At 67.5% G+C, this 24,702-nt stretch overlaps 11 protein-coding genes across 11 annotated transcripts; 7 read left to right on the top strand and 4 right to left on the bottom strand.

Moving 5' to 3' along the window:
- The first annotated feature begins 155 nt into the window (after positions 1–155).
- V1510DRAFT_416328 (P-loop containing nucleoside triphosphate hydrolase protein) lies at positions 156–1,513 on the top strand. Its single transcript, XM_066933746.1, has one exon. The coding sequence runs from the start codon at positions 189–191 to the stop codon at positions 1,359–1,361; it is 1,173 nt and encodes a 390-aa protein (XP_066789240.1). The 5' UTR covers positions 156–188; the 3' UTR covers positions 1,362–1,513.
- Positions 1,475–6,573, bottom strand: V1510DRAFT_448209 (P-type cation-transporting ATPase 2). The gene is made up of 4 exons (XM_066935770.1): positions 5,612–6,573; positions 2,582–5,582; positions 1,993–2,090; positions 1,475–1,800 (listed from the first exon to the last, which is right to left on the bottom strand). The coding sequence occupies exons 1-4, from the start codon at positions 6,564–6,566 to the stop codon at positions 1,517–1,519; spliced, it is 4,338 nt and encodes a 1,445-aa protein (XP_066789239.1). The 5' UTR covers positions 6,567–6,573; the 3' UTR covers positions 1,475–1,516.
- Positions 6,574–7,022: 449 nt separating this feature from the next.
- On the top strand, positions 7,023–8,285 carry V1510DRAFT_416322 (uncharacterized protein). Its single transcript, XM_066933745.1, has one exon. The coding sequence runs from the start codon at positions 7,149–7,151 to the stop codon at positions 8,253–8,255; it is 1,107 nt and encodes a 368-aa protein (XP_066789238.1). The 5' UTR covers positions 7,023–7,148; the 3' UTR covers positions 8,256–8,285.
- Positions 8,286–9,460: 1,175 nt separating this feature from the next.
- Positions 9,461–12,746, top strand: V1510DRAFT_425991 (uncharacterized protein; the record flags this gene model as incomplete). The annotated part of the gene is made up of 2 exons (XM_066935145.1): positions 9,461–12,483; positions 12,692–12,746. The coding sequence occupies 2 exons, from the start codon at positions 9,461–9,463 to the stop codon at positions 12,744–12,746; spliced, it is 3,078 nt and encodes a 1,025-aa protein (XP_066789237.1).
- Positions 12,747–14,639: 1,893 nt separating this feature from the next.
- Positions 14,640–14,953, bottom strand: V1510DRAFT_402901 (uncharacterized protein; the record flags this gene model as incomplete). Its single annotated transcript, XM_066932130.1, has 2 exons — positions 14,640–14,891; positions 14,927–14,953. 2 exons carry the CDS (start codon positions 14,951–14,953, stop codon positions 14,640–14,642), a joined length of 279 nt encoding a protein of 92 aa, XP_066789236.1.
- Positions 14,954–15,871: 918 nt separating this feature from the next.
- On the top strand, positions 15,872–16,207 carry V1510DRAFT_393898 (uncharacterized protein; the record flags this gene model as incomplete). Its single annotated transcript, XM_066931836.1, has 1 exon — positions 15,872–16,207. One exon carries the CDS (start codon positions 15,872–15,874, stop codon positions 16,205–16,207), a length of 336 nt encoding a protein of 111 aa, XP_066789235.1.
- Positions 16,200–18,315, bottom strand: V1510DRAFT_416313 (NOL1/NOP2/sun family-domain-containing protein). Its single transcript, XM_066933744.1, has one exon. It carries the CDS (start codon positions 18,263–18,265, stop codon positions 16,319–16,321), a length of 1,947 nt encoding a protein of 648 aa, XP_066789234.1. The 5' UTR covers positions 18,266–18,315; the 3' UTR covers positions 16,200–16,318.
- Positions 18,316–18,421: 106 nt separating this feature from the next.
- On the top strand, positions 18,422–19,772 carry V1510DRAFT_416312 (Gcd10p family-domain-containing protein). Its single transcript, XM_066933743.1, has one exon. The coding sequence runs from the start codon at positions 18,736–18,738 to the stop codon at positions 19,741–19,743; it is 1,008 nt and encodes a 335-aa protein (XP_066789233.1). The 5' UTR covers positions 18,422–18,735; the 3' UTR covers positions 19,744–19,772.
- Positions 19,773–20,431: 659 nt separating this feature from the next.
- Positions 20,432–21,231, top strand: V1510DRAFT_407019 (beta-lactamase-like protein; the record flags this gene model as incomplete). Its single annotated transcript, XM_066932397.1, has 2 exons — positions 20,432–20,650; positions 20,683–21,231. The coding sequence occupies 2 exons, from the start codon at positions 20,432–20,434 to the stop codon at positions 21,229–21,231; spliced, it is 768 nt and encodes a 255-aa protein (XP_066789232.1).
- A 1,272-nt stretch (positions 21,232–22,503) lies between these two features.
- Positions 22,504–23,267, top strand: V1510DRAFT_416308 (uncharacterized protein). The gene has a single exon (XM_066933742.1). It carries the CDS (start codon positions 22,524–22,526, stop codon positions 22,992–22,994), a length of 471 nt encoding a protein of 156 aa, XP_066789231.1. The 5' UTR covers positions 22,504–22,523; the 3' UTR covers positions 22,995–23,267.
- V1510DRAFT_434488 (uncharacterized protein) lies at positions 23,005–24,692 on the bottom strand (the record flags this gene model as incomplete). The annotated part of the gene is made up of 4 exons (XM_066935533.1): positions 24,429–24,692; positions 24,219–24,398; positions 24,105–24,187; positions 23,005–24,075 (listed from the first exon to the last, which is right to left on the bottom strand). The coding sequence occupies exons 1-4, from the start codon at positions 24,622–24,624 to the stop codon at positions 23,005–23,007; spliced, it is 1,530 nt and encodes a 509-aa protein (XP_066789230.1). The 5' UTR covers positions 24,625–24,692.
- Between the last annotated feature and the right edge of the window lie 10 nt (positions 24,693–24,702).

Below are 24,702 nucleotides of genomic sequence, written 5' to 3'. Positions count from 1 at the left end.
TGTCGAGCTTTGGCGAGCTGCAGGACCGGTTCGGCATCTCGAGCGCGCTGCTGCGCAACCTGGCCGGGCTCAAGCACGAGCGGCCGTCCGGGATCCAGGCCGAGGCCGTGCCGGCGATGATGCTCGACCGCGACGTGCTGGCGTGCGCGCCGACCGGCTCCGGCAAGACGCTGGCGTACAGTCTGCCGATGGTGCACCTTGTCGAAAACACGCTCAAGGCGCGGACCAAGGACGGCCGCGGCGGCGAGATCGTCGGGCTGGTGGTCGTGCCGACCAAGGACCTGACGCACCAGGTGGTGTCGACCATGGTCCAGCTCTCGCGCGGTATGAACGTCCGCATCGGCGTCCTCAACAAGGCCGTCATCGCGCGTGCGATCAAGGACCCGCTGTCCAAGCCGCGGTTCGACATTCTTGTCAGCACACCCATGCGGCTTGTCCACGCCGTGACCAACTCGGCCATCGACCTCTCGGGCGTGCGCTCGGTCGTCCTCGACGAGGCCGACCGGCTCTTCGAGACCGGCTTCCTCGAGCAGACGGACGAGATCCTGAGCGCGTGCTCCGGCGACAGCGTCCAGCGATCGCTGTTTAGCGCGACAATCCCGTCCGGCGTCGAGCAGCTCGCCAAGACCATCATGTCGTCGACGCCGCTGCGCATCTTCATCGGCAAGTCCAACACGGCCGCGGCCACAGTCGACCAGAAGCTCGTGTACACGACCAACGAGCAGGGCAAGCTCATCGCGCTGCGGCAGATGCTCCAGTCGGGCGACCTGGTGCCGCCGGTGCTGGTGTTCCTGCAGAGCGTGCAACGCGCCAAGGCGCTCTTCCACGAGATGATGTACGACGGCATCAACGCCGAGTTCATCCACGGCGAGCGGTCCGAGGCGCAGCGCAACAAGATCCTCGAGAAGTTCAAGCGGGCGGAGATCTGGGTGCTGATCTGCACGGACGTGATGGCGCGCGGCATCGACGTCCACGGCGTCAACGTCGTCGTCAACTACGACGTTCCCCAGAGCGCGCAGGCGTACATCCACCGGATCGGCCGTACCGGCCGTGCCGGCCGCACCGGCCGCGCGATCACGTTCTTCACACGCGACGACAGCGACGCGATCAAGCCCGTGGTCAACGTCATGCGCGAGTCGGGCTGCGAGGTCGCCGACTGGATGACGCGCATGTCCAAGCTAAGCAAGAACAAGAAGAAGGAGCTCAAGCGGCGGCCGGTCGAGCGCAACGACATCTCGACGGTGCCCACGGTCGACCGGCTCAAGCGCAAGCGGCGGCGGGACGCGGTCGAGAGCCAGCGCAAGCGCTCGGCGGCGGCCCCGGACGCGGCGGACGACGGCGCGGGCGAGGAAAGTGCATGAACATTTAGTGGTTTTGTCTTCAACCGACATAGCGCGGCCTTTTGCATCTGTATAGTACCATGGCATTCAAAAGTTTTCAGTTTTCATAGCACGGCGGGCTCGAACGGGCTGGGCAGAGTAGTCTAACGGTGTAATATTGGCTATCTAATGACATTTTAGTAGCCGACGATCTTTCGCCGGCCGATCATCTCGCCGAGCGAGAAGACGCCGACGACCTGGACGGTGTAGGCGGCGTACTTCTTGGCGTCAGCGGCCGACGTGTTCTTGAGGGTCTCGAAGGTGCTGGTGTAGAACGACGGCGTCTTGAGGCTCTTGGCGGCCGACTGGAACAGCGTCTGCAGCTGGGCCTGCGTGGGCGGGGCAAGGCCCTCCTTGATGTAGACCTGCTTGCCGATCTCGGCGATGACCTTGGCCCAGTAGATGGAGAGGTCGACGGTGGCTGGAGGTCAGCGGGCTGCGATCGGAGGCGGGACGGCGCGCGCGGACGCGGCCGGCGTGTTCGCCGACGCGAACAGATGCGGCGGCGGCTGCGGGCCGGGCGGCGCAGCGGCGCAGCGCGCAATTCATCCGGCATGCACCAGCCGCACGTCCGCGGCTGCGGCCGCCGCGCCTGGCGCGCGGCGTGACTTACCCTTGGCAGAGTTGACCAGGCCGCCAACCTTACCGCCCAGAGACGAGTTCTGGCGGACGAATCCCTTCGACACGTTCATGGCGGGACGGACCGCGGTTCTCAATTGTGATCGGAACATTTCGGGTGTATATGACGACGTATGGAAGATATATCGGTTTCCAATTGCGATACCACGAGTCTATGGGAAGCGGGAAAGAAGGAATGGGGACGAAAAATTTTGTGAGGAGGTTTGCGCGCGGGCCGCTGGCTGCGAGCGTGGCCGGGTACCATCGCGGGGCGGACGAGCGCGGAGTTGGGTCCGGACCGAGTCCGGACGGGCGCCTGGCGGGCGCGGTCTAGCGCGGCTCGGCCGGACCCGGGCGGACCCGGGCGGACCGCGAGCCCGTACCCGGGCGGGCGGACGTCAGGTACAGCCGCGCGGGTCGGGGCGGCGCGCTGGGCCAATCAGCGCGCGGGGCCTGGGCCGGGTAGCCGCGCACGTGACGCGCGCGGCGCGTGCCGCGCCAGGTGCGGCTCGCCTCCAGCTGAGGGTATACAGATCAATTCTCTCGCCGTCTCAAAAAAACCCCGCGAGGGGGACCGCGCTCACGTCGCGCCGGCGGCCTTGGAGACGCCGGCCCAGCGGAGCTGCAGAGCAATCAGGATAACAGGAAGCACGCTCGCGATCTCGCCCAGGCCAGCGTACTGAGGCGGAATGCGCGCGTTCACAAAGGCGCCTGCGGCAAGCAGGACAGCGAACAGATTGTAGACAAACGACCACGTGAAGTTGAAGACGATGCGCCGCACGGCGGCCTTGGAGAGGTCGATAAGCGATATCAGACCACCAAGGTCCGCACGGATAAGCACTGCGTCGGCCGCCCCCGCAGCCACGTCCGTGCCGTCGCTCATGTGGACGCCGACCGTAGCCTGGGCCAGAGCGACGGCGTCGTTCGTGCCGTCGCCGCAGAACATGACTGCAGCGCCCGCGTCCATGAGGTCCTTGATATAGGCCTGCTTGTCGGCTGGACTGGCCCGCGAGACCACGTTGAGGACGCCCAGCCGGCTGGCGACGGACCGGACCGGGCCGTCGTCGTCGCCAGACACGATCGACAGGCCGACGCCGCGGCGCTGGAGCTCGGCCACGACCCCGGCCGCCTCGTCGCGCAGCCGGTCCTCCAGCCCCAGCACGGCAGCGAGCTTGCCGCGGATCTCGACGCCCACGACCGTGTGGCCCTGGGCCAGCATCTGCTGGACGTGCGGGCTGGCCTCGACGCCCAGCCAGCGCGTGTTGCCCGTGCGGATCGAGCCGCCGGCCACGGACCCGACGACGCCGCAGCCCACCACGGCCTTCACGTCGCGGACGCGGCCGGCCGAGGCGCCGGCGGCCACCAGGTGGGCCTCGAGCGCCGCCGACACCGGGTGCTTCACGCCCGAAACGAGGCCCAGCACGGCGGCCATGGCCTCGGCCTTGTCGCCCAGGTACGTCTCGGCCACGACCGACAGCTTGCCCTGCGTGAGCGTGCCGGTCTTGTCGAAAACCACATGCGACGTCTTGCGCGCGGTCTCGATCGTCTCGGTCGACTTGAAGACCACGCCACGCTCGGCCGCGACGCCGCCGGCGATCACGACGACCATGGGCACGGCCAGCCCGATCGCGCACGGGCACGACACGATCAGGACCGAGATCGCGTACGTGATGGCGTTGACGGCCGCGTCCGAGGCCGTCTGGTGGCGCACACGGACGCCAACGGCCATCCACACCGCGAACGTGGCCGCCGTCAGCGCCACAATCACCGGCACAAAGTACCCGGCCACGGTGTCGGCCTTGTCCTGCAGCGGCGGCTTCGACAGCTTGGCCTCGTCGACCAGGGACGCGATCTTGGAGATCGTGTTGTCGGCCGGAAGCCGGGTCAGGCGGACGGCCAGCGCGCCCGCGCCGTTAACGGATCCCGCGACCACGTTCGAGCCGCGTTTCTTCGGCACAGGCAGCGCCTCGCCGGTGACCATGGACTCGTCGATCTCGGACTCGCCCGACAGCACGACGCCGTCGGTCACGACGTGCGAGTCGGGCATGATCCTGAAGACGTCGCCCGCCTGCAGCAGCCGCACGTCGATTTCCTCGTCGGCGCCGTCCCTGTGCACGAGCAGCGCCGTCGTGGCCTGCAGCGAGCGCACCGAGATCGACTGGACGGCCTTCTGGCGCGAGAACGCGCTGACAAAGCGGCCGAGCATGATCAGCGTGACCAGCAGCGTGCTCGTCTCGAAGAACTCGCCCGACTGCAGCTCGTTGCCGGCGACCAGGAACGCAAACGAGACCACGGAGAACACGTAGGCCGCGCTGGTGCTGAGCACGATGAGCAGGTCCATCTCGACCATGCGCGAGAAGATCAGGCTCTTGAGCGCTGCCGGATAGAACGGGCCGGCTATTGCAAACTGCACGACGGTCGCCAGGGCCAGCGACGCGGCGCCGTAGGCCACGGGCCTGTCGGGCAGCGGCGCCCACGCCATGACAAGCACGGGAACGGTGAGGACGGCAGAGAGCAGCGTGAGGAGGCCGGTGCGGCGGACGTGCTTGAGCCCGGCGTCCAGGCCGGCGTCCGCACGCGGCGGCGCCAGCTTGAGCGCCTCGCCAAACGCGTGCCTGACCAGGTCGCGCGGCGAGACCGCCTGGGCGTCGTAGTGGACGCGGACGGTCCTGTGGTCGAGCATCTCGAGCGCGGTGACGCCGTCGGGCGGCACGCGCCGGACGAAATCGGCGGCCTTGCCGGGCACGAGCACGTCGAAGTCGTACCCGCGCTCGAGCACGAGCTCGCAGGCGAAGCCGGTGTTGCGCTCGATCTGGCGGCGGGCGTCCTCGACCGAGACACGGGCCACGTCGAGGTCGAACTCGGCCCGCGACAGCAGGAGACTGGCCTTGATGTTGCGGGCCGCGGGAATGCGGTCGAAGGCCTTGACGAGCTTGCGCTCGCAGCCGGAACAGGTCATGCCGGAGACGGTCATGGTGACGTGCTCGATCTCGGCGGGGCCGAGCTCGACGTCGTCGGAGCCGAGCCGCACGGCGCGGCTGCTGCTGCGGCGCGGCGCCGACGGATGACGCGACGACGAGCAGCTCTGGCGGCCGTAGCCGGCGACAGACGCCGAGCGGCAGCAGCTGGACACGCACGAGGCGGCCACGGACGCGTTGCGGCCGCAAGACGTGGCCACGGACGCGTTGCGGCCACAGGACGTGGCCACGGACGCCTCGCGGGCTGCCTGGGCCGCGCTCTGGCGGATCAGCGGCGTGGCCTGGTCGTCGCCGCGCAGGCGCCGGGTCAGCCGGTGCGCGTTGCCGCGCGAGCGGCTGGTCGACGTGCCCAGGCTGACCGAGCGCGAGCCCGAGCGGTGCGAGCGCGAGGGCGGCCGGGCCGGCGGGCAGCACGATTCGAGATTGCGCGCGAGCAGCGCGCGGCAGATACAGCCAATGCTCTCGAGCGTGCGCGCAAACTGCTGGCGCGTGGCCAGGCGGTGGTAGTCGCACGCGGGCTTGTCGGACGAGGCCGACGACGTCGGCGTGAGCTCCTCAGCGCACTCGCGCTTGCACTCGCGCTTGGCGACGGTTTCGAGACAGGATTCTGGGTCAGCAAACTCAGCCGCGACGTACCATCACAGCAGCCGTCGTCCTTGAGCGCCGGGGCGTTGTCGCAGCAGGGCTTGGTCTTGCGCCTGGAACGGGACTCGGCGCGGTCGGAGCGGGCCTTGGGCGTGCAGCAGTCCGTGGCCGTGGCGACGGGCTTTTCGCAGCAGTCGTCGGTCTTGGCAGGCTTGCAGCAGCCGTCGGCGGCCTTGCGGGCGTGCCTGGGCTGGCAGGCGTCCTTGGGCTTGCAGGAGTCTTTGAGTGCGCAGGAGTCTGTGGGCTTAAAGGCATCCGTGGGCTTGCAGGCGTCCGTGGACTTGCAGGCATCCGTGGACTTGCAGCAGTCCTTGGCCTTGACCGCGGGCTTTTCGCAGTAGTCGTCGACCTTGGCCGGCTTGCAGCAGTCGTCCGCGGGCGCCGGGCCGGCACCAGACTCGGCCTGCGTGCAGCAGGCGTCCTTGGGCTTGGCACAGGCGTCCTTGGGCTGGCAGCAGTCGTCCTCAGGCTGGGAAAAGCCGCCGTTCGGCTTGGTGCAGTCGGCCTTGGCCTCACCGCAGCCGTCCTTGACGTCGCAGCAGTCGCTCTCGGGCTGCTTTTGACAGCAGTCGTCCTCGGGCTTGCTGCAAGAGTCGGCCGTCTGCTGGCAGCAGGCGTCCGCCTGTTTCTCGCAGCAGTCGTCGGCGCCACAGTCGTCGACCTTCTCACAGCAGTCGTCGGCCGTGTCGCAGCAGTCGTCGGCCTTGTCGCAGCAGTCGTCGGTCTGGTCACAGCCGCCGGCCGTGTCGCAGCAGTCGTCTGGCTTGCCGCAGGCGTCGGCGTTGTCGGAACAGTCGTCGGTCTTCTGGCAGCAGGCGTCGGCCTCGTCCTTGCAGCAGGCGTCGGCCGCGTCCTGGGCGCCGGGCGTCGCAGCAAAACTGCGGCCACGGCCACGCAGTCGCGCGGGCGAAGGCGTTCGACTGGAATCAGCCGAAGTTGGGGTCATGGTGGTGGATCAGGTTGTCCAGGGAACGTGTTCGCGGTCCCGTCTATATATACAGTTCATTACGCGCCAGGACTGGCCTGGACTTGGGACATTTAGCGCGCCAAGCCAGCTGGCCCAAGACGCCGGCGTGCACGGCGCAGGCGCAGGCTGCAGCGGCCGTAGGCGCCAGCCGAGGCGCGGGTGGGCCGGTGGCACGCTGGGGTCGAGCCGGCGCAGTCACGTGACATTTCACGCCGCATGACGTGCGGCCCAGACTCAGTCACGTGAGACCACACGCCGCACAGCTGCGACTGAGCCGCATGACGTGCGGCTGATCACGTGACGCGCTCGTGCGTCCGGCGACGCAGCCGCGTGCGGCGGCTGCTGCTTCGCACTGCCGCGCAGACGCCGCGTCGCGAGCGCCGCTCGGCTGCGGCCGGCCGGGGTCGGAGCCCGCGGAGCCGGCGGAACCGGCAGCGGCGGCACGCCAGGGTTAGGGCATCTGCGCCGCCGCGCACATTTTTCGCCCCGGCACACTCTGCGCGTCCACCGCAAGGACTGGCACACACGCAATCAGCGCGCTGACAGCAGGCTGCCCTCAAAATGAAGCTCTCTGTGACAGGATGGGTCGCCGCGCTCGCGGTCGCCGGCGCCGGGCTCGTCGCCGGCGAGGCGCAGGACCCCGAGATCCGGCTGCTCAAGCCGTGGACGCGGACGTACGACGGGCAAACAGCGCAGGTCACGCCCGTCGTCATCGAGGGCGTGACGTTCTCCAAGCGGCCGCCGGTGGTCGTGGCGACGTCGCCGCTGCCGTGGGTGTCGCTGCGGCCCAACGGCGCGCCGGTGACGGTCAAGCCCAAGGTCAAGAAGGGCGGGCTCTACACGGACAAGGCCAGCCCGACGTACGGCACGTGGTTCCCGACGGCGACCGCGGCCGTGACGCCGACGGCGACGGACGTCGAGCCGCCGCCCGCGCCCAAGGTCAAGAACCTCAACGACCGGTTCTCGCCCAACGTGCCGCCGGTGGACCACGACTTCACGCGGCTGAACCCGATCGTGCGGTGCACGCCCGAGCAGTACGCCGAGTCCGGCGAGCTCGAGCCGTTCTGCACGCCCGGCCACGGCAGCGAGCTCGTGGCGGGCCACACGTACTTCATCACGTGGTACTCGGCCTACTTCAACGAGAGCCAGGTCCGCGTCAACCTGATGCACTACGACACGCTCGCGTCCGAGACCAAGCGCGCCAAGCGCAAGGTCACCGAGTACTCGTTCTTCACGTCCGACTGGCTCGACACCAACACGGGCTTCTACCCGCTGCAGGTCCAGGGCGCGTGGGTCGGCAAGGAGTTCGACAAGGACATCTTCGTGCACCTGGAGACGCCGACGCAGGTGCACGAGGAGGTCGAGGTCGCGCACCTGCCGCTGATCAAGATCATCCGCCAGCCGCGGGTCATGAAGGCCTCGAACGACCGCTACGAGGGCGACGAGGTCCTGCGGACCGCGCTGGCCGTGCCGATGATCGTCATGGTGGCCATCGTGCTGATCTTTGCGTTCCACTTCTGCACCCGGCGGTCGCTGCGGTTCGGCAAGGTCACGATTGGCGGCCACCGCGGCGAGGGCCTGGCGCGGCGCAAGCGCCGCGCGGCGAAGTCGGCCTATGAGAAGCTGGAGGAGGGCCCGTCCGCGCGCGAGATCCCGCGCGTGGGCTAGCATGTACCATAGAAACGACACTGCAATTGAGTCCGGGAGAGGCGGGCGGGGGGCGGTCCGGCGCGCACGTGCCGCCGATCGTGAGCCGCACGGTGTGCGGCGCCGGGCGCCTCGCGCCCGCCGCTGCGCGCCCGCCCGCCGCGCCACCGCGTCGCCGCGCCACCGCCGCACGCCGTGCGGCGGATCGGCGCCGGCGTGGCGTCAGCGCTCCGGCCCGCTGGCGCCGGGCCCTGCATGCCTCCCAGCCGCTGCTCCAACGCTCCGGCACCGTTGCGCCGTTTGTCCCAACGCGGAAGGACACCGTCCCTTTCTTACTTCCCAGTGCGGCGACCATGCACGCCCTAGTCCCGTTTCTGTACCATTAGTGCCCGATCCGAAAGTTTCGGCACACCTTCTCCCCGTAGAAGGTACCGGGTACCGGCCCGCAGGCGCATTTGGCCCGCGTCCCGGCGCCTCGGCCGTACCCCTCCCGTACCCACGCCGTTTCTCGGTTACAGACGTCATCCCTAGCGGTCGATATCTGTCTTGAGCAGGTGGCACGACCAGTCCGTACCGCCAACGGTGCGCGATCAGAGCGGACCCGATAAGCGGTCCGGTATATAGACCGCCGGCCGGCTCGACCCCCGCCAGCTGGCCAGACGACCTCCACACCCGGCCGACTTCCGCCTGAAACTAGAGCCACCACACTGGGGCAAGTCAGGCGCTGCTGCAGGTTCGCAGCCACCGTATAGGACGACTACTATAACCTTTTCGGCCCTCTGCGCCCTATAAAGATCGTCTCGGGCATGTCCAGTCCACGCACCATACCCCAGGCCTCGTCCGCACCGCGGCCGTCCCCCCTGCACCACACAGTCAACGCACACGAGAGCTCAAAGTCGGGCGAGTGGCTCGACAGCGATCTCGAGGACATCACCGCGGAGCACCTGCGCACCGAGATCTCCCACGAGAGCGTGGTCTCGCCACCAATGTCACCCGACGACGAGGCCGCGCTGCATCTGCCGCAGGCGCCGGCCGACGCCGCGTACTTCGGCCACGTCTCGAGCCTGCCGCCGTCGCCCGCGCCGTCGTACTCGGTCGGCGTGCCGCCGTTCAAGCTGCCGCTGGTCCAGAACATGTCGCCGATCTCGTCGCCGCGCCTGATCAAGCCGCACGGCGGCACAGCCGGCGCGCCCATGCTGAGCTCGTCGCCGGCCACGCTCGCGGCCATGGGCGCGACCGGCACGCTCACGCCCAACACGCTCTCCAAGGCCGAGGCCTGGGACCGCACGATCGAGCGCATCATCCGCGGCATCGTGTCGATCAAGGCCGCCAGCGTGCGCGGCTTCGACACCGAGTCCCCGGGCGACTACACGGCCACGGGCTTTGTCGTCGACAAGAAGCGCGGCATCGTGCTGTCCAACCGCCACGTCGTCTCGCCCGCGCCCATCACCGCCCGCGGCGTGTTTGTCAACTACGAGGAGGTCCCGCTGATTCCGATCTACCGCGACCCCGTCCACGACTTTGGCTTCTTCAAGTACGACCCGACCAAGGTCAAGTTCCTCGACGTCGAGGAGATCGAGCTGCACCCCGAGCTCGCCCGCGTGGGCCTCTCGATCAAGGTCGTCGGCAACGACTCGGGCGAGAAGCTGTCGATCCTCGGCAGCACTCTGGCCCGGCTCGACCGCACAGCGCCGCGCTACGGCGACGGGGTCTACGAGGACTTCAACACGTTCTACTACCAGGCGGCCACGGGCACGTCCGGCGGCTCGAGCGGCTCGCCCGTGCTCAACATCTCTGGGCACGCCATCGCGCTCAACGCCGGCGGATCCCGCCGCTCGGCCTCGTCCTTCTATCTGCCCCTCGACCGGGCCGTCCGCGCGCTGCGCTGCCTGCAGGACGGCGTGCCCATCACCCGCGGCACGCTGCAGACCGAGTTTGTGCACCGGCCGTACGACGAGCTGCGCCGGCTGGGGCTGCCGCCCGACGTCGAGGTCCGCTGCCGGCTGCGCAACGAAGCCGCCACCGGCGTGCTCACCGTGTTCAAGGTTCTGCCCGACGGGCCGGGCCACAACGTGCTCGAGCCGGGCGACATCCTGCTGAGCTGCAACGGCGAGCCAATTGACGCGTTTGTGCCGCTGTGGGAGATTGTCGACAGCAGCGTGGACCAGGAGATCACGCTCGAGATCTACCGCAACAGCGTTCCGCTCACGGTGCGCGCAATTGTGCAGGACCTGTACGCAATCACGCCCGACCGGTTCGCCGAGATCGGCGGGGCCGTGTTCCACGACCTGTCGTACCAGCACGCGCGGTCGTTCGGCATGTCGCTGAAGAATCCGGGCACGTTTGTTGCGTCGAGCGGCATGCTCAATTGGTCGTCTCTCGCGCGCAACTTTCTGGTCACCACCATGGCCAACAAGCCGACGCCGAACCTGGACGCGTTCCTCGAGGTCATGAGCAAGATCCCGGACGGCGCGTTGGTGCCGAGCCGGCACAAGGACCTCGGCCAGGTGCGCGAAACGACCGGCCTGGTCGAGATCGACCGCCACTTCCACCTCGACCATCTGTACGTCCGCAACGACGCCGTGGGGTCCTGGGACCGGTACGATCTGCCGGCGCCGCCGCCGGCACCGCCGCGGCGGCTGCCCGAGTCGCGGTGCCAGTCGGCGGTGGAGGAGGAGCTGGAAGATCTCGACCTGGACGCGGACACAAACCCGTCGATCGAGCAGATCAAGCGGTGCATGGTCGACGTGACCACGCGCCTGCCGTTCAGCATCAACGGGTACACGTCGTCGAAGCCGTACTACGGCGTGGGCACGATTCTGTCGCTCGACAGCCCGCTGGGGCCGATCATTGTGACGGACCGGGCGGCGGTGCCGGCGGAAATGGTCGATATCCAGCTCACGATCCAGTACCACCTCGTCTCGGGGACGATCCTGTGCCTCGACAAGATGGCCTTCATCACGTTTGACCGGTCGCAGCTGCCGGCGGACGTGGTCCTGACGGTGCCGCCGCTGATGGCGGCGCCGACGGCCGGGCTGCGCCTGAAAGACGAGGTCGTTCTGATTGGCATGGACGCGTCGCAGACGCTGCGCGACAAAAAGACGACCGTCAGCGCCCTAGGCGACGTCGGCACAACCAAGTGCAACCCGCCGCGGTTCCGGCTGACGAACGTGGAGGCGACGTCGGTGCAGGACTCGATTCCGCTGGACGGCGGCGTGCTGGCGCGGCGGGTCGAGGAGCCAAAGGCGGCGAACGGCGCCGACGGCGCCAACGGCACGGCCCACAACGGCAGCGGCACGGCCAATGGCACGAGCGGCACGCCCAGCGGCCCCGCCAGCGCCAGCGCCAAGGCCGACAAGCCCCGCTACGAGGTCATCGGGCTGTGGATCAATGCGTCCGCCCAGGACGCCAACGGCAACGATACGTTCTGGAAGACCGGCATCGACTTTGGCGTCTACGTGCGGCCGGTGCTGGACGCGCTCGTCAACCAGCGGCCGCTGCCGGTCGAGCGCACGTTCAACATCGAGCTGGCAAACGTGCCGATGTCGGTCGCGGCCGGTCTGGGGCTGTCGCAAGCCCGGATCCGCGAATTTCTGCGGCTGGCCAAGAAACGCACCAACGCGGCCACGTTCCGGCCTCTGAGCGTGTTCGACAAGTTCGCCGGGGCGAGCAACGGCACGGACGAGGACAAGGACCAGCTGCAGGTGGGCGACATCCTGCTGTCGCTGGACGGCGAGGCGCTCGTGCGCTTTTTCGACATCGAGCGGCACCTGCAGGCGACGCCGGACCAGACGACGTACGAGTTTCTCGTGCTGCGCGACGGCGAGGAGCGCCGGGTCCGCGTTGCGCCGGAGCGGTCGCTGCCGACGTACACCAGCCGGGTCGTGCAATGGAACGGCGCGTTTCTGCACTCGTCGTACGCGGCCGCGGCCGAGCAGGTTTCGCGCGAAAAGACCGCGCTGGCCAAGGTGCCGCGCCAGCGCGGCGTCTACGTGGGCAGTGTGTCGTTTGGCGCGCCGGCGCTCAGCTCTATTCGGCCAGCTCAGTGGCTGCTCGAGGTGGACGGCCAGCCGGTGGACTCGCTCGACAGCCTGATCGCGCTGATTGGCGAGCACCGCTGGCCGGACGGCGAGTTTGTGCGCGTCAAGCAGGTCAGCCGCACGGGAGTGACGTCCGTGGTGTCTGTGCAGATCGACGAGTTGTTCTGGCCGACGCGATACCTGGCGCGGGGCGGCGCGGGCGAGCCGCGGTGGGTGAATCTGCGGCTGTAGCGCACGGGCCCGCCGCACGGGCCCGCGCGCGAGCCGCACATCGTGCGGCGCGCGATCAGCCGCACGCGGCCCCCGCCTCACATTGTCAGCCGCACACCGTGCGGCGCATATAGATTCAACTACTTATACTTGCTCTGCACGAGCTTGGCAATCGTCTGCAGCTGGATGTTCGACGTGCCCTCATAGATGGCGCCGATCTTGGCGTCGCGGTAGTACTTCTCGAGCAGCTCGTCGCGCGTGAAGCCGATGCCGCCCATCCACTCGACCGCCAGCGACGCCACGTTGCCGGCGACCTGGCTCGCGTAGAGCTTGGCCATGGCGGCCTCTTTGACGAAGCCGGTCTCGCCGCCGGCGTCCTTGAGCCGCGCCGCGTTGTAGACCATCAGCCGCGCGGCCTCGATCTCGGTTGCCGCCTGCGCGATCTGGAACTGCAGGCCCTGGAACTCGCCAATGTAGCGGCCAAACTGTTGACGCTCGGACGTCACGTAGCGGACCGCGCGGTCGAACGCGCCCTGGGCGATGCCCAGCATCTGCGCGGCGATGCCGATCCGGCCCTCGTTCAGGCACTCGATCGCGATCTTGTAGCCCTGTCCCTCGGCGCCCAGGATGTTCTCGGCGGGCACGGCCACGTCGTCAAACGACAGCACGCACGTCGACGATGCGCGGATACCCAGCTTCTTTTCCTTCTTGGCGACCTCGAACCCGGCAAAATCGCGCTCGGCCACGAAGCAGGTGATGCCCTTGTAGCCCTTCTCGGGGGCCAGGTTGGCAAACACCAGGAAGATATCGGCCTCCCCGGCGTTGGTAATCCACATCTTGGAGCCGTTGATCACGTAGTCGTCACCCTTCTTCTCGGCCTTGGTACGCAGCGCAAACGCGTCTGAGCCTGAGCTCGGCTCCGACAGCGCAAAGCTGCCCAGCCGGCCCTCGGCCAGCTGCGGCAGGTACTTCTCCTTGAGACGGTCCGAGCCCCACTTGCGCACGCAGGTGTTGACCAGCGTGTTGTGCACGTCGTTAAGCACCGACACGGACGCGTCCACCTTGGCAAGCTCCTCGACGACCAGGATCGCGGCCGTGAACGACGCGCCGGCGCCGCCGTATTCCTCAGGCGTCTCGATCGCCATCAGGCCGTTCTCGAACAGCGACGAGATCACCGAGGGGTCCATCTGCTCCTCCTCGTCCATTTTGCGCACGAGCGGCGCCAGATCGGTGGCCGCGTACCGGGCAACCATGTCCTTGAGGAGCTGCTCCTCCTCGGTGAACTCGAGCAGAGGGCCAACACGGGCGACAGCGGAGGCCGAAAACGGCCGGGCACGGGCAAGCGCCAGCGAGCCACAGAGAGGCCGCAGGCCACGGACAAGAGAGCGGGCGAGCATCTTTGCGTGATCCGCCTGGGCCGGCGGGCTTTATGTACTGCGTTGGGCCGACTACCCCACACATGTGATTGCGCCGTCACGTGTGCGCCGCACGCCGTGCGGCTTTCCCCGCGTGCTGGCCCAGCGCTAGGCCGAGGCTTGCGGCTACGTCACGAGATTCCGGCGACTCCGTCGGGGCTGATCGTGCTCGAGGCATGGACTTTGGCCGCTGCAGTCGCTGTGGACGGAGCCAGCTCTGGAGGCTGCGGTGGGTCTGCGGCGACGACTCCGCTGAGGATAGGTGCGTCGGGCAGGCCGCCGCACGACTGCGGCTCGAGCCGCACAGCGTGCGGCTCGACTAGACGCAGAGCCCCCGCAGCGCCCACTTTACACGGAGTCGCCACCGGGCGTTGTGGCGGTGCAGCAGTTTCAGCGCGTGTTGCTCGTGTAACTGTCTGTCGCAGCGTGTTTGCGTGTGTCAGATCAGGCGCGATCTGATACATGTAAAACACCGCGACGACATGTTACACACGCAACCTGCACTGAAACAATAGCGGACGGTCGGCCGGCTGCGCCACCCCTTGTTCACTCGCTGAAACTCCGCCCGGACGCCTGGAACCTGCCAACGCCGCTGAAACCACCAGCGCTGTATTATGACAGCGCTCTGAAACCGGCGCCGCTGAAACGCACACAGCTGCAATACTAGCATTCGCAATATTGTACATATTTACAGACATAAGTGACCAATCACGTCCGGCAGTCACGGAAGCGAGCTGTGATCACGGCCGGTACTTGAGCCGGCCGCGGCCCTTGATCTTGACGCCGTCGCGCTCCATCTCACGCTCGAGCTCGGCCCGCCGCAGGTACGCCTCGTCGTCGCGGCGGCGGCGGTCGCGGGCATGGTCGTGGTCGCGATAGCGGTCCCGCCGGTCGTAGTCACGGTCACGGTCACGGTAATCACGGCCAGACCGGTCTCGGTCTCCGCGGACCCGGTCCGGGCCGCGCCGATCTAGACTGCGCTCGCGAGCGGTCTTCGGATCACCAGCACGCGTTCGGCTCGGACTACCGTCTCGTAGACGCGACGTAGACGCATCTGGGCGGACGCTGTCGCCCGGACGAGGCGACGCGTTGTCGGGAGAGCCGTCCAGCGAGCGCGCTGGGCGCTCAGGCGGCTCCCCAGGTCCGTCGGCGCGCTCTGGCGTCCGTTCCGGCGTCCGCGACAGCGGCCGTTTCGGCGTCTGCCGTCCGGCCGTCGGCTCCGGCGATCTGCCAGCCATCTTAGCGAGCGATCCCCGCTCTGTTGAGTCCGTGCGCGCGTGCACGGTGTCGGCAGATATCTATCCGATGCGTGGCCGCCGTTGTCTCGCCGTCGTTTCCACGCACGCAATCCACGCAATTCAGCCGCTGGTATCTCTACGCGTCGCGCAGGCCCTCTCGACGCAGTGCGTGGGCAGTCGTCGTCCGGCTGGTGTTCGCGGGCTGTCGGCAGTGCGGTCAGGTCTGGTCGCCGGCTAGAACTGAAAATTTCGGCTGTTCCCACCAGCCATCACAGCCACCAGGCCCCAGGACCCAGCGCAGCGCACACGACCTGCAGCAGGCGGCGTGCCAGACCGAGCACGGCAGAGGTGAGTGCAGCGGCAGAAGGCGTGTCGCGCGTGTCGGCAGCGCTGACCCCAGCCTTCCTCCGCCCTCCACGCTGGCCAACGCAGGGCCAGACTCCAGTGCCGGAGCGGCAGGCGCGCAGCTCGCCGCGGACGCGGACACTGTCGACGGCGGCGCCGGGGCCGTAGACGCACAGGCGTGGCCGGCGCCGCAGCCGCAGGCGCCCGCGATGGACGGGCGCGAGCCAAACGCGCACCCGCCACGGCTCATCCCCACGGTCTTCCGGGTTATCCACATGACGACGGTGATGGTGCTGCTGCCCGTGGGCATGCTCGTGCTGCCGCTGGTGATTACGCGGGTGGTGCGGGCGGCCATCATCCAGCTGTCGTCGATCCCGGCGCCGAACTCGATGTTCGAGGTCGAGGTCGGGCTGTCGCCCATCAACCGGTTCTTCAAGATCTTCGAGGAGGAGTTCCGCGACGCCGGGTTCGTGCTCTACGAGAACGGGCCCAAGGCCGGCGAGCCGGGCCTGCTGGGCGGGTACGTCGACAACCTGTTCCTGTTCCGGCTGTCGGGCTACATGCTCTACACGCTCTACGACATCGTCCTCACGCTGCTGATCTCGTTCTCGTGCCTGTTCCACCTCATCAGCCTGACGTTCCTGCTCTGGCGCAAGTGGGGCGGCGTCGGCGTCGGCCTGTGGGAGCTGTGGACCGGCGAGCGGGTGCAAAACGGCGTTTGGTGACTTTACGGTTTTGGTAGCATTGGATAGCGGCCGCGGCCGGGTGTTGGTCAAGATACATTGTGATAGACAGCACTGCCGTGGATGAATACAGATGGTACTTTTGGTGCGGGCTCAGGCCTTGATGCCCTTCTTCTTGAGCTGCTTCTTCTTGGACGCGGCGATGAACGGCTTGTCCTCGTCCGAGTCGAAGGCCGCGAAGTCGTCGTCGCCGCTGGTCGTGGCGGCCGTGTCGGCGTCGCTGCTCTCGGCGGCCGAGCTCGTGGCCGAGCCGGCGGACGTGTCGGCGACGGGCTTGTCGCCGACGCCGGGCGCGACCTTCTTGAACTTGGCCACGAAGAAGCCGTCGACGTTGTAGGTGTGCGGGTAGTACCGGCGCGTCAGCGACAGCTTGGGCGAGAACTTCTTGCCGCGAAACGACGTGAAGCCGGGCACACCAAAGTCAAGGCCGGTCTCGACGAGCTTGACGTTCGGGCGCTTGCGCAGCGCGTAGTCGACGACGGCCTCGTCCTCCTCGACCATGATCGAGCACGTCGAGTAGACGATGTAGCCGCCGGTCTTGGAGTTGGCGTCGACCGAGTCGATCGCGGCGAGCAGCAGCTGCTTCTGCAGGAACGGCAGCTGGATGAAGTCCTTCTCCGTGCGCGAGGTCTTGGCCGTCGGGTCCTTGGAGATGACGCCGGTGCCGGTGCAGGGCGCGTCGAGCAGGACCCGGTCGAAGCCGCCGATGACCTTGGGGAACTCGCGACCGTCGTAGTTGGTCACGACCGTGTTGGTGCAGCCCAGACGGTGGATGTTGGCCACGAGCGACTTGAGACGCTGCTTGTTGGAGTCGTTCGCGAACACGCAGCCCGTGTTCTTGAGCAGCGCGGCGATGTACGTCGTCTTGCCGCCGGGCGCAGCAGCCATCTCGAGCACGCGCTCGTGCTCCTGCGGCGCCAGCGCGATCACCGGCAGGAACGACGACGCCGCCTGCAGGATGTAGTGGCCCGCCAGGTACTCGGGCGTGGCGCCGATGGGGACCTGCGAGTCGAAGATCTGCAGGCCGACCTTGGTCCAGTTGCCGATCGGCTTGAGGTTCACGCCGCGGTTGACGAGCGCCTGCGCCAGGTTGCGCCGCCGCGTCTTCAGCGTGTTGGTCCGGATGGTCACCGGCCGCGGCACCTCGTTGGCCTCGAAGAACTCGAGCGCCTCGCGCGGCGAGAACAGCTCGAACAGCTTGCGGGCCATGTACGGCGAGTACGAGTAGTAGTTGGCGATGTCCGAGATCAGCTGGTCGACGTAGTCGGCGCGCGACCGCCCGGCCTCGGCCAGCTTGGCAAAGTCGTCGAGGGTGTTGAGGATCTCCTGAATGCGCGACCGCGACACGTGGATGTCGGGCGAGATCAGGCTCTGCTCCTCCAGCTCCTGGCCGGACGGCAGGACCTTGGTTGTCGTGCTGTCCATGTTGATCTCGACGTCCTCGTCCTCGTCCTCGTCTGATCCGAGCTCGAACTCGTCTGCGTCGGCCGCGTCCTCGAACTGGTCGTCCGACGAGCCGACCTCGGCGGCCTCGGCGAACTCGTCGTCGCCCGAGGACGCTTCCTCGGCCTCGGCCTCTTCGTCCTCGTCCTCCTCCTCGTCCTCCTCCTCCGATTCGCCCGCCGGCTTCAGCGCCTGGCCGATCGCCTGCTGGTTCATCGACTCCAGCAGGTCCGTGTCGCCGTCGTCGTCGCTGAACACCGGCTTGTCGCCCTCCTCCTCCGAGTCGAAAACGCTCTCGCTCTCGCTGGCACCCGAGTCGAACTCGATCTCGTCCTCGGGGTCCACAGCCTTGGCCTTGGTCTTCTTGGTCTTCTTCACCACAATCTCCTCCTCGGACACCGCGTCGTCCTCCGTCGGCTTGCTCGCCTTGCGCTTCTTGGCCGCGCCCTTAGGCTCGACCGTGCGCTTCTTGGCCGCAGCCTCCTTCTGCTTTTGCTTCTGAAGCTTCATCTGGTGCTTCTTCGGGTCAGTGATTCCGCGCTGGAACTGCTCCAGCGTGGGCACATCGCCCTGCTTCGACTTGGCCTTGCGTCCCATGGTGCGTGCGCTTCTGTCTGCGTTCGCTGTAGATCGATCGGGTTTGTGCCGGTGCAGGCAGAAAAAAAAAATTTGCGGACGTGAAAACTCCCAAGTTACCCGGAACATCGCGGCCGAGAAAAAAAATTCGCCGCGGCCGCACGCAGCCAAGCAAGATGGAGTACGACACAATCACTGCAGACACGTTCATCCTGGTGCGGCTGCCGTCGTCGACGCTCAAGATCGCCAAGGTCGTTCCTGGCGGGTCGATTGCGCTCGGCAAGTTCGGCTCGGTGCTGTGCGACGAGCTGATCGGCCAGCCGTTCGGGTACACGTACGAGGTCCTGGAGAACAAGAAGGTGTGCCTGGCAGACGCGGACGACAGTGAGGCCGAGGACGAGGTCGATGCGGAGCAGGCCACGGCCGTGCTGGCCCAGAAGATCAATACGAACGAGCTCACGATCGACGACCCGTCCGTGCAGAAGCTGAGCATGGCCGAGATCGAGGCACTCAAGCGACAGGTCGCCGGCCGCGACGTGGTCGAGTCGGTCGTGCGTGCGCACACGGCGTTCGAGAAGAAGAGCGTGTTCTCAAAGCAGAAGTACCTGCTGCGCAAGGAGCAGAAGTTCCTCAAGCGGTTCACGCCGACGTGTCTGGGCAGCTCCGAGCTGATCGAGTACTTTGCGGTCAAGGAGCCGCACCGGATCCTGGAGATGACGGCCGAGTCACTCGGGCTGATGCTGTCGCTGGCGGACGTCAAGCCGGGCGGCACGTACATGGTCGTGGACGAGACCAGCGGCCTGCTGGTGGCGGCCATGCTCGAGCGCATGGCCGGCGAGGGCCGGATCGTGGTCGTCCACGAGAACGAGCACCCGAACTTCGACCTGCTCAAGTTCACCAACTTCCCGGCCGAGACGACGGACCGGATGGTGACTGCGATGAACCTGCTACAGCTCTACCACCCCGAAGAGGAAGAGGAGGTCCGCGAGCTGTCGGCCGAGACGCTGGCGGGCATGAAGAGCGCGCGCCGCGGCCAGTACTACAAGCGGCTGCGGCGCCAGGAGGAGCTCCGCTCGATTTTCTCGCATGTCGACGGCGGCGCGTTCGACGGCCTGCTTCTGGCGACGACGCTCGACACGTCCAGCCTGCTGCAGAAGATGATCCCCTGCGTGCGCGGCTCGCGGCCGATCGTGCTCTACAACGCCAGCAAGGAGCCGCTGGTCACGACGGCGCACGAACTGCTGGGCGACCTGCGTGTGCTGGCCCCGACCATCATGGAGACGCGCGTGCGCAACTACCAGGTGCTGCCGGGCCGCACGCACCCGCAGATGACCAGCAAGAGCGGCGGAGGCTACCTGCTCTCGGGCACACGCGTGCTGCCGTCGACGGACGCGCGGGCGGGCGGCGTGCGCAAGAAGCGCAAGGTGGAACCGGCGGCGCCTGCGCCGGACACCGCCATGGCGGACGCGTCCGAAGCGGCGCAGGCCGCGGCGGCCTAGCATGTAAATAGAATGTACGCATACGAGCTACTGAGCCGCACTGTGTGCGGCGCGAGCCGCACGCCGTGCGGCGCAATGCTGCTGGCAAGTCTCCGGCGACTACGCCACGAGAGGCCCTGTATGCGGCTGCGCCTGCGGGGAGCCGCGTCCTGTTACGCTTGTCCGAGGAGAGCTGCCGCGGTCGCCAGCGGAGGCGCACCCGCCACGACCGCCGCTGCCGCCGCAATGGCGGGCGATGTATGAGCCGCACGTGGTGCGGCTTGCGGCCGCGCCAGCCCGGAGGCGCCAATGCGTGCACAGCCACAGCCAAGCCAAGATGGGTCAGCGAGCCGCACAACGTGCGGCTCGCAACGGCCAAGGTAGCCGTCGGTTCGACCACCGCGTCCCCGCGACTCACGGCGCCACCACCGCAATATTTATAAGACAGGGCTGTCGCCCGGTCGCGCAGCCGTCGTACCGTCGCGCCGGAAGGCCAGCTGCGCCAATAGCAGACACCCAATTGCAATTATCTAATCGGTCCCAGCTGTTATCATAGCCGATAATCCAGGCCCACACCGCTAACGGCCCACCGCTAGTAATTCGTTATGATGCTCCGCTTTGCTTCTCGCTTCAAAACCTACCCCCGCCCAATTGTCTCCAAGAACGTGAGTGCCGATCGCGCGCACGCTGACCGCAGTTTACAAGAAAGATGCAGATCAAGTTCATTGAGATGCGCTGGGGCACCGGCGACAACTACGCCTACCTGGTGACGGACGACGTGACCAAGGACACGATCTTGATCGACCCTGCGGAGCCGGACTGCGTCAAGCCTGTCGTCAAGAGCCTGGAAGAGACCGGCGAGATCAAGCTGACGGCGCTGCTCAACACGCACCACCACTGGGACCACTCGGGTGGCAACGAGACGATGGTAAGTCGGCGCCCGGACGCGCTGACGGACAGAAAAAGCTGTACCCCGAGCTGCCGCTGATCGCCGGCAAGGACTCGCCCGGTGTGACCACGACGCCGGCGGACCGCGTCACCTTCAAGCTCGGCGAGAAGATCACCGTGACGCCGCTGCACACGCCGTGCCACACGCAGGACTCGATCTGCTACCTGTTCCAGGACGGCGACGACAAGGCCGTCTTCACCGGCGACACGCTGTTCACCGCCGGCGCCGGCCGCTTCTTCGAGGGCACTGCGACCGAGATGAACAAGGCGCTCAACGAGGTCCTGGCGTCCCTGCCTGACGACACCAAGGTCTACCCCGGCCACGAGTACACGGCGTCGAACATCAAGTTCGCCAAGGCCGTGTTGTCGAACGAGGCCCTTGACAAGCTCGAGGCCTTCACGAACGCCAACGAGCACACCACTGGCAAGTTCACCATCGGCGACGAGAAGTCGTTCAACCCGTTCATGAGACTCGCCGACCCGCAGATCCAGAAGGCCACCGGCAAGACGGCGCCTGACGACGTCATGCACCAGCTGCGCGAGATGAAGAACAAGTTCTAGTCAATTGAATGCAATTAGCGCATGGCCAGGGACTGGCTGGACACGTAGACCGAAGAGCTTGAGGCGGCGACTGCGCCGAGGGGGTTGCCCTTCGTACATGTGCGCCGCACGGTGTGCGGCGCAAAGCCGCACACCGTGCGGCTCTGACCGTCCGCAGAGCCCACCTCGACGGAGTCGCCGCCGGAGTCGCCGCCGGCGGCCGGCCGCTGACTAGTCTTCTGCGGTAGCTTAGTCGAGGACAGTTGGCCGCCAGACAGGTGCGCCGTATGACGTGAGGCTTGCGCCGCACGCAGTGCGGCTGAGATCAAGCACGCGTCGTCCGCACTGCCTGCCTCGACGGCTAACGGCCAGCCTGCAACAGGCGCCCGCGTTATAGCCCGAGGACCGCCCACACGGGAGCTCCCGTGCGTATCCGCAAGCAATCCGGCAGAGTGCCATTCGGAGCTCCTCGCCAAAAGGCTCTACAAATCTCGGCTCCGAATCGACCGACCTGCAGCGCTGCAGCGCAGGCCGAGAAAATTCATCAGAGCACTTCGTTATGTCTCCGCTGTCCACGCCCACGAGATCACGGAAAAGAACTGCGGGTTCTATCTATATTCAGAGACAAAAAATCTACTGGAGAAAAAACTTCGCAGCGGCGCGCGCTATATACACAGAGAAGCCCTAACCCCTCTTCACGACTAGGCCGCGCGCGCATCACGGCCAGTCGATCACGGCGGTCGCCAAAATGGTAAGCACCTGCGCCACGGCGCTGACGACAGCCGGTAACCAGACGCTCGCTGCGGTTGGCAGCCGGCGAGACGCCGCCGCGCAAGTCGTATGCAGAGCCCTTGATCGACGACGACATCTTTGAGGACGACGGCCCGCCGGTGGTCGAAGAGTTCGCTGAGGACGAGGACGAGTACGAGGTCGAGGACGACGACGAGTCCGACGACGATGAGCACGTGCACGAAATCGGCCGGCCGGTGGCGGAGATCGCGCCGGACCCGACGCTGGTGCTGGATCAGCCGGCGGTGGATCAGCCGGCGGCGGATCAGCCAGCGATGACTCAGCCGGCGGGTCCGGCAGGTCCGGCGGGTCCAGCGGGTCCAGCGGGTCCGGACGCGGTCCCGGACGCGGTCCCGGGCGCGGTCCCGGGCGCGGCCGCCAACGCTTCCGAGCTGACGATCTCGCTCGGACCGGCGCCCGCCCCGGCGCCCGCGCCCGTGCCGGCCGTCCAGCCAGCGGCCGACGCGCGCGGGCGCTCGCTGGCCGCGCGCCTCGCCAAGCAGTACGGTGTCTCAGCTCAGGCCATGGACGAGGTCGCCGAGATCTACGACCTCAGCGTCAACACAGCCACCGGCCTCTTCGAGGTCGTCAACCTCGAGGACGCGATCGCCGCGCTCGGCCTCGCAGCCACCCCCGGCGAGCTGTACGAGATCGAGCAGACGGTCCGGCACGCCGGCGGCGTCGACCGCGAAATGTTCATGGAGGTCATGGCGTTCAAGCTGGCCGAGCACGCCAAGGCCGGCGTCGCGTCAGCTGACGAGCACGCCGAGCTCAAGCACGCGTTCAACATGTTCCTGGCCGCGTCCGGGCCTGCCGCAGCCAGCGGGACCATCACGCTCGCCGGGCTGCGGCAGATCGCGCGGCTGGCCGAGGACGACAAGGCGTCGGACGACGACCTGCGCGAGATGCTGCTGGTCGCGACCGGGTCCGGCGCAGGCGCAGTCGACTTTGGCGACTTTTGCGCGGTGATCCGGCGGTGCGGAGCCACGCTGTGATAAAATACAGTCAGTTGTCTTTGAGGCGCTTGAGCTCGTGCTCCCAGTCGGCAGTCATGCCCTCGATCGTCCGGATCAGGTTGTCGATCTGGTGGCCCGAGCCCATCTCGAGCAGGCCGTCGATGGCGCCGAGGAACTGCCGCGCGTGCAGCTTGTAGTGCTGCTCGATCTCCTGGATCGTGCACGGGCCCAGCTCGGTGCCGCAGCCGTCCTGGGGGCACGCCCAGCGCGCGAAGGACTTGCGGCGGATCGTCAGCGGCAGCCCGAGCCGCTCGGACACGACGCGGACGAGCGCCTGCGCCTTGTCGCGGCGCGCGACGTCCGCGGCCGTGGCCGGCGGCGACGGCGCGGGCTCAGCCTCGTCGTCGGTCGTGTCGGTGCGCACGCGCTGCGCGTCGTCGTCGTCGTCCGTGTCCGAGTAGTACACGGACGCCGCGTTGCGCGGCCGCAGCTTGGTGCTCTTGCCGGCCCGGCGGCCGCCGCCGGGCGCGGCCGCGCCCGCGTGGAAGACCGAGCCGAGCCGCGCGCGCGTGGCCGAGTCGTCGATGAAGTTGAGCACCTCGAGCGCGAAGCTGCGCTCGAGCTCCATGGACGGCGCGTCCGCAAAGAGCGCGATGATGTGCTCCGTGTGCGCACGCACGCGCGCCAGCTCGGCCGGGTCCCGCAGCGCCGTGGCCACCTCCTCGAACGTCAGCGGCTCGGCCATGGCCTCGTCGCCAAACCGCGCCAGCTCGCGCAGCGCCTGCTTGTACGACAGCTTGAGCGTGTCGCTGTAGTGGAACTTGGTCGCCCGCGGCCCGCGCACAATGAACTGGCTGAACAGGTTCTCGATCCGGCTGGTGGCCGGCGCCGCCGACAGCAGCTCCTGCAGCTGCTCGCCCGCCGTCGCGGCCTCCTCGACCACGCCGTCCTCCGGCCGGTGCGCGGCAAACAGCGCGTGGAAGTACGGCGCGAACTCGGCCGAGTGCTCGAGCGAGATCCGGAACAGGTTGCTGCGGTAGTACGTGCTGTCGACGAGCTGGGCGACGACGAACTCGTGGTACTTGTGCAGCAGCGCCAGGAACCCGGCCGGGTCAGGGTACTGCGTCAGCGCGCCCGGCCGCGACATACCATGTTGGCGACCATGTGCACAATGTCCTGGGCCGGCGCGTCGTTGTGGTCGTCGATGTCGTCGATGTGGTTGCAGATCCAGTCTGGCGTCAGTTTGGCCGGCGCCGGACGCACCCCAGAACACGGTCTTTTCGGCCAGCGTCTGCCAGATATCCGCGTAGCCGGCGGCCGGCGACGAGCACAGGTACCACGCGCACTCGCCGAGCACTCGGCAGAGCAGCTGGTCGTCGTCGGCGCGGAGGTCGAGCCGCTCGACGCCGATGCGGAGCTGGTGGCCGACGCCGACGTCCTGGCCTGCGGTCAGCGCGCCCGCGGACCACGCACCTAGCTCGGGGTCGATGTCGACGATCGTGCCGGTCAGCACGAGGTCGACGTCGGTGATGTCGACCACGGTCGGGTCCACGGCGCCGCCGTCGGCGACCGCGATCGTGACCTCGGCGAGCTCGATCGTGGGCGATCCGGACGCGGCGAGCCGCGTGTGCGACGCCGGCCGCGTCAGCACCTCGGTTTCGTCGTCCATGGGGACCGGCTTGCCTGCGCAGGTCCTGGTGACGATGCCCGAACTGGCTGGCCGTGATGTTGATCGTGATGGGATGGG

Source organism: Dipodascopsis tothii (assembly GCF_038497935.1).
Source record: "Dipodascopsis tothii strain CBS 759.85 unplaced genomic scaffold V1510scaffold_13, whole genome shotgun sequence".
In the NCBI taxonomy this organism is placed as follows: domain Eukaryota; kingdom Fungi; phylum Ascomycota; class Lipomycetes; order Lipomycetales; family Lipomycetaceae; genus Neoaidaea; species Neoaidaea tothii.
The sequence above is the reverse complement of the archived record's forward strand: the minus strand, read 5'-3'. Positions and strand labels throughout refer to the sequence as shown.